Consider the following 15,248-nt stretch of genomic DNA (forward strand, 5'->3'; position numbering starts at 1 on the left):
TCTTAAATTTGATCTCTCTACTAATGGCTTCTCCACCCTAGCACTGGAAGACTTATATAACCATCTTGATCCACGTGCAATGCAATGTATTTAACGATGAAGACGGAAGAAGTAACGAGAAAAGAATTTGTTTTCTATTGGATCATTCTTACATCGCTTCTTAGATCATTCATAAATAACGGTTCTCAAGTCTATAGCTGGTAATTGAATATCTCGTCAATCAACTACTTGATGTCCCAGATTGCTCCTATAGCACCACCACATGCTTCTGTCACCTGAAAGGGTGCACCCTCCGTCTTCTCTCCCATCCCCCGTCACTTCCTGGAGAAGTCTCGCTTTAGCATTTCAACCTATCGATGGATTATTTATCTGGTATATAGTGAGCCATGGCCAAACCAGGTTCGTTGTCACGATCTGAATCCCGTCGCCTATACAACCAATGTATTTCACAACGTTAACATCTTTACTGGCTGCGACCATGATAGTTGCTGCTGCACCTGCTGTGTCCCCACGGTTCCCAAACGGCTCGAAAAGTGAGTCCACCGTCACTCTCACGGACCAAGATTTTATAAAATCGAATTTAGCCGTAACAATTCAGATGTTTCAATGGTCATGGAACAGTATTGCTGCAGAGTGTACTAACTTTATTGGCCCCGCTGGATACGGATTCGTACAGGCAAGTGCACACCAACTGAGCCGATTGGCCGTGGCTGACTAATAGATTGCTCAGGTTTCTCCCCCAGCTGAGCATGTCGTTGGCTCTCCTTGGTGGACTGATTATCAACCTGTATCCTACATACTTACTTCTAAGCGGGGAGATCGAACCCAATTTGAGGTTAGCACCACCTGTGATGATATTTTGCCTTCATATGCTCATGTACATGCGCATGGTAAAGAATATGGTTACTGCTTGCCAGGTGAGTGTCAGGAAATATTCATCTCCTAGACTAGGCTAATACTCAATTGAAAGAACGCCGGAGTTGGTGTCATCGTCGATACAATCTTTAACCATATGTCGGGGGCCGAAAGTTGGAATGGTACAGCTGGGACCTGTGAGTAGAGAGTATTTATACATCCTCAGGTAGACCCACTGACACCTTACATCCAGCGTTTAGTAAGTGTTAGGATTACAACAGTTCGTGCTTCACATTGAGTAGTATTTGGTAGCGCACTATAATTACCCTGGCACATACCAGTTTCACAACTTTCACCACTGTGGCCTGCAACCCGGAGATGACATTGTTGACTTTAGTAATCGCCTCGAAGTCCAAACCTGTGAACTTCTCAACTTAGCCGAGTATGGTATCCTCTTACTTAATTCGTACAATCGATATCATCTCATAGATTTTTGGCTCAGCCTGGCCACCGATACGGAGTACGTACGCGGACGACTTGCAGCTTACGCGAACGATTTGTTATCTCTGGGAGTGGTGGGTCTGCGCCTAGACGCTGCGAAGCGTGAGTAGAGACGAGGTGGAGTTTATTTTATAGTCTCATTAAGTTCCTAGATATTCCCACCGGTGATATCGCTAATATTCTTGGTCGCCTTAACTCGAAGCCATATATTACCCAAGAGGTTGTATCATGTTTACTCGCTAGTTATCATAGAAGACTCTATCCCACGTTAAACAGGTTATTTACGTAGAGGAAGAGCCAGTAAAACCCTCGGAATACACTAACAATGGAGAAGTTCAGGAATTTCGTTATACGACAACCCTCCAGAATGTGTTCCAAAGTGGCGAAATATCCTCTCTAAAAGATCTCGATAGTAGAGGTAGGGAAGTCGTATTTGGTGCAGACAAACTCAGTGCTAACAATGGTTCCTCAAGGATGGATTGCATCCAGTGATGCCAATGTATTTATCTCTAACCACGACACTGAGGCGGATCATCACTTAACTACAAGTCTGGGTTGATCTACACACTGGCTCATATATTCATGCTGTGAGTGGATAATATAGTTACCGCATATACATATACCTATTGCCAATGTCCTCACACAGTGCATATCCATACGGAACTCCGACAGTGCTGTCTTCATACGAATTCTCAAACTATGATACCGGTAGTCCCTTGAATGGCACTGGATCTTGCACCGAGACTGGCGGCGCGGACGGATGGTTATGTCAACATCGGTGGACAGCGATTACAGGAATGGTAAAGTGGCGAAATGGAGTAACTGGAAATGTGAGCAACTGGATCAATGGGACAAATCAACAGATTGCTTTTGGTCGTGGTAAGGTTTATCTCAGTTTACATGATATTGCTCATGTACCCGTCCATATAGGATCGAGCGGATTCGTAGCAATCAATAACGCTAACTCGCCATGGACTTGTACATTCTCAACGCCTCTTGCTGCCGGTACCTATTGTGACATGATTTCTGGCGAATTGGGGACTGCTGGAACGTGCACAGGAGCCTCGTTTGTATTTTTATGCTCACGAACCAAGCAAGATTATACTTACCTGACATACTGATAGGTATACAGTCTTCAGGGGCAATTTCATTGCAACCATTGCTGCAAAGTCCGCGGTCGCTCTATTCTCTGGAGCTCAGCACTAACGCCTATTTGAAGTTTTTTCCGTAGTCGCGAAATGAATCTTTCAATTTAAAAATCTGCGTTGTTAGACTTGTCGCGATGACTGACATAAGGGCCGTGCATACCAGCGGGGTGAATTGAAAATGCATACATGTACGACAAATATATACTGCGACGGACAGTTAACATTAATTACACGGACGGTTCCAAAACATCATTGCTTTCAGGCTATTCTGAATCTGATGAAATGAAGAGAAAAATACGTCCAAAATCAATCAGTATTAGGCTTTAGCCTGGTAGCGATACCAATGATGAACTTAATGTTAATCTATCATATTATGCTTTGGGATGTACTAGTACATTATGGGATCTTGGTTGTCAAAACCACGTGATCGCGTCACTGACAACCTTCTGGCTTCCTACTCAAGTCGCAGCCACAGTAGTGCCACAGCCTTACTCTTCCGACCATTACTTGCAACTCGATCTTTAAGCCCTATTCAATAAAGAAATAAAGATCTGAGCCCCCCAAGGTTGTGTGTGTATTCCACTCCTTTCTGTTTCGCGCTGTAATTATCACGTAATTAAGCCACAGAAAAATCTCATGTGCGGTTCCTAAAGTGCGCCCTGCTAGGTCAATCTAGCTTTTTGATATCGATATTGAATTGCCTTTATTGCCGATTCCCCGTACCAGCGACCCGTGGCTCTGTCAATCGACATGAAATCGACAACTTCGATACTCGTTCATCTGGATCTACAAAATTTTGGCCCGGGCTTGCTCGTATGGATTTAGAACCAAATCTCATGCACATCCAGCCTAGGAACTAGTCAAATTGCCAGGTCTCATAGTTTTAGTTCAGCCCATGTGCCCTGGATCTGGGGCTGGAACACTTAATTTTCAAATGGAAGACTGTCATTCTTGATTGAATGGAATAGTTGTTATAAATCCAGACGACCAACGACACGCTCAACATCTCTACCACCCTACCCTCTTTTGTTTTTCAGATGCGTTATCATCACGCATATTTGGCGGCCGCAGCCACGGCCACACTTGTTACTGCTTCACTATCTAATATTCGCCTGTGTGCTAGAGAAGAATTAGAAAGTGAGTATAATAGTATATGATGATACTGAAGCTTACAAGATCCGACTCAGTTGACGTCTCGTTATCCGGGGGTCATTCATGCACTTCGGGTGATTCAAGATGTGATTCATTTTCATTTTTTCTTTTGATGAAAACCCTCATAAATTTCAATTTAGCCGTGATCATCCAGATGTTCGAATGGTCATGGGACAGTATTGCTGCAGAGTGCACCGATTTTATTGGACCCGCTGGATATGGGTTTGTTCAGGTAAGAAGTACCCTTAAGCCCACGAACAAGCGTTCAAACTGGGCCCAGGTTTCTCCTCCGTCAGAACACATCGAAGGGCCCAGTGGTGGACTGATTACCAACCAGTCTCGTACACACTCACCTCTAAGCGAGGAAACCGAAAGCAGTTCCGGGTGAGTTAATTTTTCTGGACCAATCCACAGTCGTCCTAACTAACGGATGATATTCAAGAAAATGGTCAATACATGCAAAGTATGTTCATCGAAAGTTCTAATCACCGGATCCTACTGAGACTTGATCAAAAGAGAGCTGGGGTCGGGGTTATCGTCGACACGATATTCAACCATATGTCAGCTATGGAGAATGGAACAGGAGTCGCTGGATCACGTGAGCATACTTTATGCACCTAAGCTGAGATCACTCTCAATTCCTATTTTTAGCCTTTAGTATGTTTTGCCCAAGGTATTGTTTCGTATTATCTAACTAGTTGCGCTGTGCGATAGCGCATTACAACTATCCGGGGATCTACCAGCCTCAGAATTTCCATAATTGCGGATTGAACCCTGGAAACGATATTGCCGACTATACGAACCGCGCAGATGTTCAGAACTGTGAACTGCTCAATCTGGCTGAGTATGAGGGTTAAGTTATCCTGAATAATACAATCTGACGTACACGTTTGAAGTCTAGCTACCGAGACGGAATATGTTCGTAGTCGGCTTGCAACTTATGCCAACGATCTATTGTCATTGGGAGTGGTTGGGTTTCGTGTTGATGCTGCAAAGCGTGAGTCGCTACGGGGGCGTTAGGAATAATTTCTGATATCATCCTTAGATATCCCCGCCGCCGATATAGCCAACATTTTGGGCCGGCTCAAATCGAAGCCTTACATCACTCAAGAGGTTTGCCCATTTCCTTTTCTCTTTTCAGGACACCTGGAAACAATTTGACAGGTTATTTTCGGAGCCGGTGAACCGATCTTGCCATCCGAATATGCAGGGAATGGGGATGTACAGGAATTTCGGTATACTTCAGCGCTCCAAAACGCGTTCTACGTCAGTGGCATTTCATCACTCACCGACTTGGATAATCGAGGTATGTCCCCGACCCGAGGTGGTCATAAACCCGCACACCAATAACGGTTTGTCCATAGGTTGGATGGCATCCGATGGCGCCAATGTATTTGTTTCCAACCATGACACCGAACGAAACGGGGCATCGCTGAGCTACAAATCCGGAATATTGTACACACTTGCCCATGTGTTCATGCTGTAAGCAAAATGCTCGGGGCTGGGACAGCATTTGGATACTCAAATCTTCTTGGATAGTGCTCATCCGTACGGAACACCTACCGTTCTATCCTCGTACACATTTTCCGATGAAGCTGCGGGTAGTCCTCTGAACGGTGTTGGGACATGCTCCGGTTCCGAGGGTGCTAACGGGTGGCGGTGTCAACATCGGTGGACCGCAATCGCAGGGATGGTCAAATGGCGAAACGGCGTAACTGGAAGTATAAACAATTGGGTTAGCGGCACTAGTCAGCAGGTTGCATTTGGTCGGGGTAAGTGAAAATGAAGTTTTATTTATGTACGATCGTTTATCATATGATTATGCAGGTTCGACCGGGTTCGTGGTTATCAACAATGCTGACGTTGCCTGGACGAACACTTTCAAGACGCCCTTGGCCGATAATTCGTACTGCGATATGATTACTGGTGCGACTGGGAGGAAGAAATCATGTACGGGTGCATCGTGCGTATCGAGTTCCACTTCACTCAACAGCCTGCTAATTGATTCTTAAATCGTTAGACACATTGTCTCAGGTGGAACGTTCACCGCCACGGTTCCTCCACGATCCGCAATTGCACTATTCACTGGGGCAATCGGGACTGGATCTAGACGTGAAGGTAAAAGTGGACTTGCGACAGTGTCCTTCACAGTATCTATACAGGCGGCCTCCGACGAGGTAAGACCTTATGGCTCCAGTATTCCGTCTGGTTCCTGAACGGATTATATCAGAGCGTATTCGTAGTTGGAAATATTCAGCAGCTTGGAGACTGGGCACCCTCTAAATCGGTATGTGGATACAATTTGTTCATCTCCCTCGCCATCATTCACCTGGCGTTTTTGCAGATCGCGATGTCTTCATCATCACTTCCCACGTGGGGTGTCAATATAACTATCCCAACCGACACAGAGTTCTCTTACAAGTACATTCGCAAAACTTCTAATGAATCGGTGAGTTATATCTATGAGGATGGTGGTACTGGGGATCTGAAATGGTTATGCTTATGATAGGTAATATGGGAATCGGACCCCAATCGAAGCGCTGTTGCTCCCTCGTCCGGAACTTTGACATTAAATGACGTATGGCGGTAATATGCCATCTCTTGAGGTCATGCACGATCCTGGAGCATACGCATTCGCAGATCAAGCACTTACTATCTCAGCGTCCCGATTTGTTTCTTTCCTGTAGCCCTCGTTATTCTCACTGTCCTTAATCGATGCTATTTCCTTACTTATTGTGTTTTCCTCGGTCCATCCGAATCTGCTTCTCAGGATCAGACTCTTTCAGCAAATTAGTATAATAGAAGCTTCATGCGGTATTCTGAGTGCGAATAGGGCGAGTCACAAAACATGGGGAGTAATGAAATTGATGAGCAGCTCGCTTATGTCAGCATGTCTGACATCATGGGAATTTAGCTTTGATCCACCAAACCTACTGGGCGACGACTACCGGCTCGGCAACGACGTGATCTTCTCGGAGTTTTTGCTAAATTATAAACCAAATTCCCCAGTAGTTCTATACGTGGTCAACAAATCTACCAGTTTGGAAGAAGCAATATACAAAAGTTACCAAAACATTTCCATTCGTAGTCCTGAGGTAATCGACGATAGCATGCGCACGCGATATAACGGCCAAGAGGCGCGCGTATAGTATCGGACCATGCGTCTGCACCGTATGGAACTTTCGTCCGGAACCTTCCCCCGGTTGCCTTGGCGCTTTTTATCGTTCCGTTCGTCCATTCTGTGCCGGCATTATCCGACTTTAATGGCCATATGTCATATGGGCATCGTGAACCCGGTCATTGAGAAGTATGGTCCCTTACGGTCGTTGAGGGGGCTGATAGGCGGCTTATTTCCTGTTACTTACTAGTCCTATATATCAGCTACAACATCACAGTTCGCCAATAAGATTCCCCGGGCTAGAACGAGGGCGAACTCGGCTGCCAAAATAACAGTTACCGCTTAGCGCCGGCTACGCTTGAAATCTGGTCTTTCGATCAATGGTCTTCCCGGGCTGCGCGCTTTCTAAGAATCTTAGCTGTGGTTGAGAAACCAGAGCCAAGGTAAGTCACCCAAACACTACGTTAGTTCAATAGTAGGATGACGAAACAACAGCCAGGTTTTCTACAGTTTTGTTCCTATACGCGTTCCAGAGTATTCTGAAAGCTTACGGGAACATCACATGTATGACACTCACACACTTTCCCACTGATCGAACACTTCGTTTAGCAAGAAGCCCGTCCCTCATGATCTTGTCACGTGCCCCAATTCCCCGAACGAAGCAGATTCATAGCTAGCCTATTCATGCGCGTGATATTCTAGAGACTAATGTGTCGGCTCCCGATACGAGCGTGTAGTTTTCCAAGGAACTCTCACCTGTATAAAATCGTTCGACTTTCGACAGTATATTGACCACAAAGCCAATTCACCTCATGTTGTATCGTCTGGCCTCGTTGGCAGCCGCGGCTACGGCCGTTGTAGCTGCGCCCGCCTCTATCCATTCCAGAGCTCCCAGTGGCTCCAAATGTGAGAAATTTGTTCTTTGCTTGAGCTTCTCCAGCTAATTTATACTATTATTAGCTGTGATCATCCAAATGTTCGAATGGAGCTGGGACAGCATCGCGGCGGAGTGTACAAACTTTATTGGACCAGCTGGCTACGGATTTGTTCAGGTACTACTCTCGCACCCGTGATGGTTACAATACTGAAGTCGACCCCCAGGTGTCTCCCCCAGCCGAGCATATTGCTGGTTCCCAATGGTGGACTGATTATCAACCGGTGTCCTATACGCTGACTTCGAAGCGGGGTAACCGAAGTCAATTCAGGTTAGTCGAACTGGTATTGAAAAGGCACACGCACTCATTATTTTAATATGTAGAATATGGTCAGCAAATGCAAGGTAGGGTTCGAATAAGATCTTGACTTATTTTAAGAGATGAACTAACGCATTACTAGAGCGCGGGGGTCGGAGTAATCGCAGATACCATATTCAACCATATGGCTGGAATCGATGGCGGAACTGGCGTCGCGGGATCCTGTGAGTTACCGTAGTATTTTCCTCTGATAATCCTCCTAATGTCAATGTTATAGCTTTCAGTATGTCAACGCTCGTAATTTGAAGCATATACTAATCTTCGTTACGATTCAACAGCTCACTACAACTACCCTGGTATATACCAGACCCAAGACTTCCACCATTGTGGTTTGGAGCCTGGAGATGACATCGTGAACTATAACAACCGTCTTGAAGTACAAACCTGTGAACTGGTCAACTTGGCCGAGTATGTAACTTCCTATAATACTCGTCGCCGATCTCATTTCTCGATTGTATAGTCTGGCAACCGACACTGAATCGTACGCGGTCGACTTGCAGCCTACGCTAATGACCTCTTATCCTTGGGGGTGGTCGGGCTTCGGCTCGATGCTGCTAAGCGTGGGTTTCAAGTCTTGTTCTTAAGTTAGAGATACCTAGGCTGACTGGCCAAAACGTAGATATTCCTTCTGGAGATATTTCCAACATTCTTGGTAGGCTAACCTCAAAGCCTTACATCACCCAAGAGGTTAGCGAGTTATAAAATCTACTTGAATAAAGTCCATAACTTTTGGCAGGTCATTTTCGGGAGCGGAGAGCCGATCTTGCCGTCGGAGTATACTGGTAACGGTGATGTGCAGGAGTTCCGGTACACCTCTGCCATTCAGAGTGCATTCCAAAGTGGTGGAATCTCATCCTTGAACGGACTTGAAAGTCGAGGTGGGTCAGTAACTTATTGAAAACGAAATTCTTACTCAGCTGGTGCTCCGTTAGGCTGGATCGCTTCGGGCGGCGCCAACGTGTTCGTTGCGAACCATGACACCGAGCGTAACGGTGCATCACTCACCTATAAGTCCGGATCCACCTATACACTCGCCCATGTATTCATGCTGTAAGCACTACCCATTAAAGATTACAGCGCATACACTCAACATTACCGTCCTGTTCAGAGCCTATCCTTATGGAACGCCCACCGTCCTTTCCTCTTACACGTTTTCCGATAATGACGCTGGAAGTCCTTCTAACGGGGCTGGCTCGTGCTCAGGTTCTGGTGGTGCGAATGGATGGCAATGCCAGCACCGATGGAACGCAATTGCCGGGATGGTCAAATGGCGAAACGGAGTCACCGGTAGCGTCAATAACTGGGTCAGCGGTACAAATCAACAAATCGCCTTTGGTCGAGGTAATTGATATTTGATAGTTGGTATTTGGCGCTGGTGCTGATAAGAATATCTTTCGATGCACAGGCTCGAGCGGATTCGTGGTTATCAACAACGCTGATTCTGCTTGGACCAGAACTTTTACGACACCTCTTGCTGCAAACTCCTACTGTGATGTGATTTCTGGGACAGCTAGTAGCGGAAAGTGCACCGGTGCTTCGTGAGTGGTTGTCCACAGCTCTGACGCTTCGGGGAGGAACTGACCAGTTTTCGTTCCAGGTACACGGTTTCGGGAGGAACATTCACTGCCACTGTCCCTGCACGGTCTGCTATAGCCCTCTTTACTGGTGCGATCGGGACTGGTTCAGGTGGAGGAGGTGGAGGCGGAGGATCGGGCACGGTTAACTTCCGCGTATACGCAGAAACCACGCTCGGTGATGTGAGTACCAAAGGATTAGGTATGGTTATTTTAATTCTGACGTCGGTATAACCAGAACATATTCTTAGTTGGAAGTATTTCACAACTTGGTACATGGGCGCCTGCTAGCTCAGTAAGTTATCGGTACCCCTGAATATATTCATATCGCTTATTATACGCCTACTCCGTAGATCGCAATGTCTTCGGCTTCGTACCCTACATGGGCCGCAGCGTGACCATCCCAGCAGGCACCGCGTTCTCCTACAAGTATATTCGCAAGACTGCGAGCGGATCTGTGAGTTGCAACTTGTTGTCTAAAAAACTTAGCATCTGAATCGTTTTTATCAGGTGGTTTGGGAATCGGATCCTAACCGCAGTGCCACTGCTCCTTCGTCTGGTAGCTCGACATTGAACGACACCTGGCGATGATTGGTTATTGTAGAGCGCTCGCCTACTTCTGTGTAGATCCATTTTTACGTTTGAGAATGAAATATCAACTAGAAGGATTTAGTACTTATAAAATGGACTCTGATTCTACAAGTATGCCATCATTCTTAGTTAAGGATGCACACTTATGAAAAGTCGCATCAATGATTGAGAATATTGGTGTCCTACCTCGAGTTTCGAGTAACACTTCGAAGCACCTGAATTACTAATAGCCACCAGTACCACCTAGTGCCGGCATCGAGAAATGGAACCACGGCTATCCACGTGATCTTTGTATTGCCACTTTGCCACTTAGTAAACCCCCAAGAGGTTTCGTCGTGGATACCACTCAGACCATCGCTCAAGATCCCCCCGATCTTGTGTAAGCTCACAACTGCACACGTCTTGTATTACTTTGCGACTATGCCTATATTTACTCTTGGAACGTTACGTGTCATGTTCAGCCCGCTAAATTGAAAGACATCGGTACTGCTTTTCCGCCCTACAGAAGCCTCTCTAGAGCACCCATGAAAAAAATGCTACCAAGGAGACAGGCCATCTATCAGGATGGCAGAAAAATTGTCTAACCAGCGAGCAATCATTCATACTGGAAAGGATCATCAAAGATAAATCAAGTCTATTTTTCACTGGTTCTGCTGGTAAGAAACCCCGCACAAGCTTATCGATACATATTATTTCACGACATGTAGGAACCGGCAAGTCTGTGCTTTTAAGAGAAGTTATTCGGCAATTCCGAGAGACCGCCAGGGACCCAGCAGGTATTCAGGTCACAGCCAGTACGGGAGTTGCTGCACTGAATATTGGGGGTACTACACTTCATAGCTTTGCAGGTATGTATAATAAGTAACATATTATCTTGAAGCCTCTAACGCTTTACGGTCATTACAGGAATCAGACCTGGCTATGGCCAATTACCGATTCGAGATCTGTTGGCAAAAATAAAATTCGCTAGAGCGACCTATAGTCGCTGGTTGAAAACAGAAGTGCTTGTCATTGACGAAAGTAAGTTTACTGTGTGTCTACCTTTGGCATAAGTATCTTATTAGAATTTCAGTATCGATGGTGGATGCACAACTGCTGGATCTTATTGACATGATAGCCCGCGAAATTCGTGAGAATACAAGGCCGTTCGGAGGTATTCAAGTGTGCAGTTTTAATTAAAGTAGAAGGCGTTTAACTAAATATTGACACTTGCTCAGCTCGTAGTATCTGGCGACTTTTTTCAACTACCCCCAGTATCAGATGAACATGGTACTGGCACAGGCCGCGCTAAGAGCCCTCAGTTCGCGTTTGAGGCAGACTGCTGGGGCAGGGCATTTCCTCGAGCGTATAAGCTCACAGAGGTGTTTCGGCAAACGGACACAGGCATGTTATTCCATCAATTTACTTAAATATTATGTGACCATTCGACCATTAATGCACGTCAAACAAACAGAATTCGTTCGATTACTCAATGAACTAAGACTTGGCATCACAAGCGATGGCACTACCAACATTCTAAAAGGACTTGATCGCCCGATTAAATGCAACGATGGAATCCTCCCAACGGAGATTTACCCCCACAGGCAGACTGCTCAATGGGCAAATACATACCATCTTGCCAAGCTTGACACAAAGGAATGGGTCAATCACGGTCTGGACAAATACGGAAAGGATAGATACGGGTTTGCTGTGCGAGCTTCTGAAGCAGACGTCATGTTGGAAAAACGGGCACCCAAAATTCTGGCACTCCAAGTAAGAATAATATCCGGATACGCCATAAAAGTCTATTTTAACCCCATGATCAGGTTGGCGCACAAGTTATGTGTACTAAGGCAAGCACAACTGTCATCTTAAGGCAATCGGTCGTCGCTTATTAGACATGCTTTAGAACATAGCAGAATCCAGTCTTGTGAATGGGTCCATAGGTCGCGTCATTGACTTTATCACACCAGAGAAGGCTCTAGAAGAAGGGCACGCAATTGCGGGCGCCGCTGTGACGATTTCAGACGATGATGCACCAATGAGACCCTCTATCAAAACACAGTTCAAAGCAAAGACCTGGCCGCTTGTCAAGTTTGTGAGCTCAGGTACTGTTTTGATGCCTCCGGTGGATTTTGGGCTGGACAATGGAATTGGGGGCATGAGGGCTTCTAGAAAACAGGTGCGCCTTTGGGTGAGAGCGAGGCGTATACTTAGACCTACTAACCGAACATCTACGCTAGGTTCCACTAATTTTAGCATGGGCGCTTACAGTTAAGAGAGTTAGATGTGCACGCAGAAGACTCACTGATTGTGCCTTCTCAAGATTCATAGAGCTCAAGGACAAACTATCGACAGGCTGCGGGTTAACCTCGCAAAGACATTCGCGCCAGGACAAGGTTTGGACTTTTATTTCGCCCACTCAAAGCCGATGGCTGATTTTAGCATAGCCTATGTCGCAATATCGAGATGCAAGTCTCTAGAAGGGCTACAGCTTGTGAATTTTTCGCCATCATCAGTCTTTGTTGATAAAAGGTAGGACTGGCGGCTTCTAGGAGTGTGTTACCTGGTTGTATGCGCTAAACATTGTTTTTGTAGAGTCATTGAGTGGGACAGGGACCTTGCTGTCGCCCCAATAATGCATCGAGGCTCATCAAAGGCATAAACAAGTTGACCTTTTCTTATGATATTTTCCCGAAGCCAATATTACCTCCTTGAAACATATCTCCCTTGCCAAATATTTCCAATATCTTGGACTACAATGATCACGACTTTATTTTTGGTCATACGAAATTACAAATTTTGTTTTCACTTGAACTTCTTCATGTATACTCTTCTTTGTTGAACTTGTAGCAGGATTGATATCCCTACATAAAAAATCAATACTTGGCCACTAGGCACCTGTTGAATTGGATCTCACCGTCAATTCTTTCCCTTGTACGCCTCTACTTCGATCTCCACTCTCATTGCAGGATCACCAAGCACCGTAACTCCGACACACGTCCAGAGTGGACAGTGTCCGGGTATCCTCTGCTTCATCTTCTCCGCAAAGTACTCGACTGTTCCCGGTAAATCGAGATGATACGACCGTACCATATAAACATCCTCCCATCCACGTAGTCCGACAGCCCGCAAGACTCGATCCACGCTCTCGAAAGCGAGGTCGATTTGGCGTTTATCGTCGGTGGTGGGAATGATGTTGTCTGCGCCCCAAGCACCTTGGCCTGAGCATTTTACGATATCGCCGAGGATGACGGCCTGTGAGTAGTGGAAGTCTCGGCGCTTTTGTTCGCCTGCTGGATCGACAAAGTACTGCAAGTTGGACATGATCTGTGAATCTAAATTGTTCGTCAACAGATGACGGTCTCGTATTTTGATGTATCTGGCACTCACGCTTCTGATAGAACGGTGCTAGTTGAGGACGGATGAAATCTAAGATACCTTGCCCAGATATTGAGCTTTTAAGGCCAAAACGTTTTCAAATTATATGCTCGTTCATTATAAAGCAGCGATGAACGGGTTGAAATTGTCGCTATATTGCTGACCAACAGGTAGAGAATTAGTGACGTCCCCGCGTTCAGTTATATCGGAATTCGACCCGAAGATCTACTTCGACTCATATTTTCGACTCCCGGTCATTACATTTCGAAGCAAACTCGCCCAGGTTCACAAATTTGAGAACATTGGAGAGAAGATCTTGTGATTGATATTGTACTCGAGGTGTAGGCGGGCTCTGGATATCCGCCGAACCTTAAACGGCACTTGGAATTGTGGTACCGCAGCAATCCTCCGACCTTACGCATAGCCAAAGCTAGTTACTCAGCATGGTCCGTTTCTACCTCCACGTGCTGCGTGGAAGCCGGAGTATCATACAGATTTCATCAGGTGCCTCGAACAAGTCACGAACGAACGGACCAACTCTTAGCCGCGCTGATCGTATGCTGCTGGCCCATTAGGATAGCACGAGTCCATCAATAGGGTGTTTGCAATTCAACTCCATGAATAACTAGTTGAAGAGATTATAAGACGCATAGGAGAGACTGGTGGTCGCTTTTCCTATCTGTGTCGAGGTGCTATTTAGGGTCGAAACTGACCTCTGCCTTCATTCGGGGCTGGCACGCTTCAAAACAATTTCAGTCGAAAGGTCTGGACGCTGGTTAACACACTACGTGTTGGAGTAGCGAGCTCAGTAGAGTTCTATACCATGTTTAATAGAAAGATGGACGAGGCACATTACTATAGCCCGTACACCGAGCGTTCAAATCAGCGACAACAGGACCAGAAATCACATGATCGAGTTGAGACCAGTAAGCGCCTCATCACGTCAGCGATAGATCCCACAGCCAACCGCCACCTATATTCCCCCCGCAGCCGCCTACCAACTCGGTAAGCACCCCACCCTCGTTCATATCAGACTTGCCTTCTAATACAAGACACAAAATGCAAAGCAAAATGTTCTATCTTTTTTCTTTCGTATCTTTCTTGACGCTGATCGCACTGGGTAAGTCGCATCAACTCGACGGGTAGATCAGGGACACTGTGATTGACAGCTGGATGGAATACGATAGTGGGGTACTACCACCGACGCACCATCGCCCCGCACCTCCCAGCGAGGATGCAACACTACATGCCGTTGTCTTCGTTCGAGGACCAACGGGACGCCGGTCTGACTTCGGCCCATTTCGATATCGAGAGCTTGAACATCGCGGCCGGCGACTCGAGGTCTGGCTTGGACGAGACCGGAGCCGCAGAGGTCCAGCGGATTATGCAAGAGGAGCGCGTTGGGTGAGTCGATGCGAGTCTTAGCCAGGTGACTTGGTCTGACCGAGTGTGCTGCGCAGGTTTGACGAGGCTCGCTTGATTCGTCAGAAGCGATACTTGGCGGCCAACGGCATTGACCCTAATACCGGTTCGTGTATCTCGTTGCATTACGTTGCAGGTGGTTTACCTTGGATTCCAGGCATGCCGCTCGACTCGAAAGCCGTGACACGCCTATAACCATTGCTCTCAAATTGCCCAATCCATCCAGTCCATTGACCCGACTTTCCCTCGCTTTCTTTATTGCTCTATTTGCTTG

At 46.3% G+C, this 15,248-nt stretch overlaps 5 protein-coding genes across 5 annotated transcripts; 4 read left to right on the forward strand and 1 right to left on the reverse strand.

The window, feature by feature from the left end:
* Positions 1-478: 478 nt before the first annotated feature.
* RhiXN_05464 (alpha-amylase) lies at positions 479-2,562 on the forward strand (the record flags this gene model as incomplete). The annotated part of the gene is made up of 14 exons (XM_043325280.1): positions 479-533; positions 585-670; positions 731-835; positions 897-917; positions 971-1,052; positions 1,109-1,114; positions 1,168-1,458; positions 1,509-1,579; positions 1,633-1,774; positions 1,830-1,855; positions 1,906-1,943; positions 2,003-2,235; positions 2,287-2,422; positions 2,481-2,562. 14 exons carry the CDS (start codon positions 479-481, stop codon positions 2,560-2,562), a joined length of 1,374 nt encoding a protein of 457 aa, XP_043177699.1.
* Positions 2,563-3,810: 1,248 nt separating this feature from the next.
* RhiXN_05465 (alpha-amylase) lies at positions 3,811-6,246 on the forward strand (the record flags this gene model as incomplete). The annotated part of the gene is made up of 16 exons (XM_043325281.1): positions 3,811-3,888; positions 3,937-4,040; positions 4,099-4,119; positions 4,175-4,254; positions 4,308-4,313; positions 4,371-4,508; positions 4,558-4,653; positions 4,702-4,769; positions 4,821-4,962; positions 5,021-5,138; positions 5,196-5,428; positions 5,484-5,619; positions 5,677-5,833; positions 5,887-5,943; positions 6,001-6,105; positions 6,166-6,246. 16 exons carry the CDS (start codon positions 3,811-3,813, stop codon positions 6,244-6,246), a joined length of 1,620 nt encoding a protein of 539 aa, XP_043177700.1.
* A 1,340-nt stretch (positions 6,247-7,586) lies between these two features.
* Positions 7,587-12,505, forward strand: RhiXN_05466 (alpha-amylase; the record flags this gene model as incomplete). The annotated part of the gene is made up of 26 exons (XM_043325282.1): positions 7,587-7,680; positions 7,735-7,826; positions 7,876-7,979; positions 8,033-8,053; positions 8,112-8,191; positions 8,245-8,250; positions 8,306-8,435; positions 8,488-8,591; positions 8,647-8,714; positions 8,764-8,905; positions 8,960-9,077; positions 9,136-9,368; positions 9,433-9,565; positions 9,625-9,784; positions 9,840-9,873; positions 9,955-10,058; positions 10,112-10,160; positions 10,430-10,571; positions 10,781-10,848; positions 10,900-11,040; positions 11,099-11,212; positions 11,265-11,353; positions 11,410-11,579; positions 11,674-11,944; positions 12,081-12,353; positions 12,431-12,505. The coding sequence occupies 26 exons, from the start codon at positions 7,587-7,589 to the stop codon at positions 12,503-12,505; spliced, it is 3,015 nt and encodes a 1,004-aa protein (XP_043177701.1).
* A 588-nt stretch (positions 12,506-13,093) lies between these two features.
* RhiXN_05467 (endoribonuclease L-PSP protein) lies at positions 13,094-13,498 on the reverse strand (the record flags this gene model as incomplete). The annotated part of the gene is made up of 1 exon (XM_043325283.1): positions 13,094-13,498. One exon carries the CDS (start codon positions 13,496-13,498, stop codon positions 13,094-13,096), a length of 405 nt encoding a protein of 134 aa, XP_043177702.1.
* Positions 13,499-14,798: 1,300 nt separating this feature from the next.
* RhiXN_05468 (uncharacterized protein) lies at positions 14,799-15,169 on the forward strand (the record flags this gene model as incomplete). Its single annotated transcript, XM_043325284.1, has 3 exons — positions 14,799-14,956; positions 15,013-15,080; positions 15,132-15,169. The coding sequence occupies 3 exons, from the start codon at positions 14,799-14,801 to the stop codon at positions 15,167-15,169; spliced, it is 264 nt and encodes an 87-aa protein (XP_043177703.1).
* Between the last annotated feature and the right edge of the window lie 79 nt (positions 15,170-15,248).

The sequence above is a fragment of the Rhizoctonia solani genome, chromosome 2 (assembly GCF_016906535.1).
Source record: "Rhizoctonia solani chromosome 2, complete sequence".
NCBI lineage: Eukaryota > Fungi > Basidiomycota > Agaricomycetes > Cantharellales > Ceratobasidiaceae > Rhizoctonia > Rhizoctonia solani.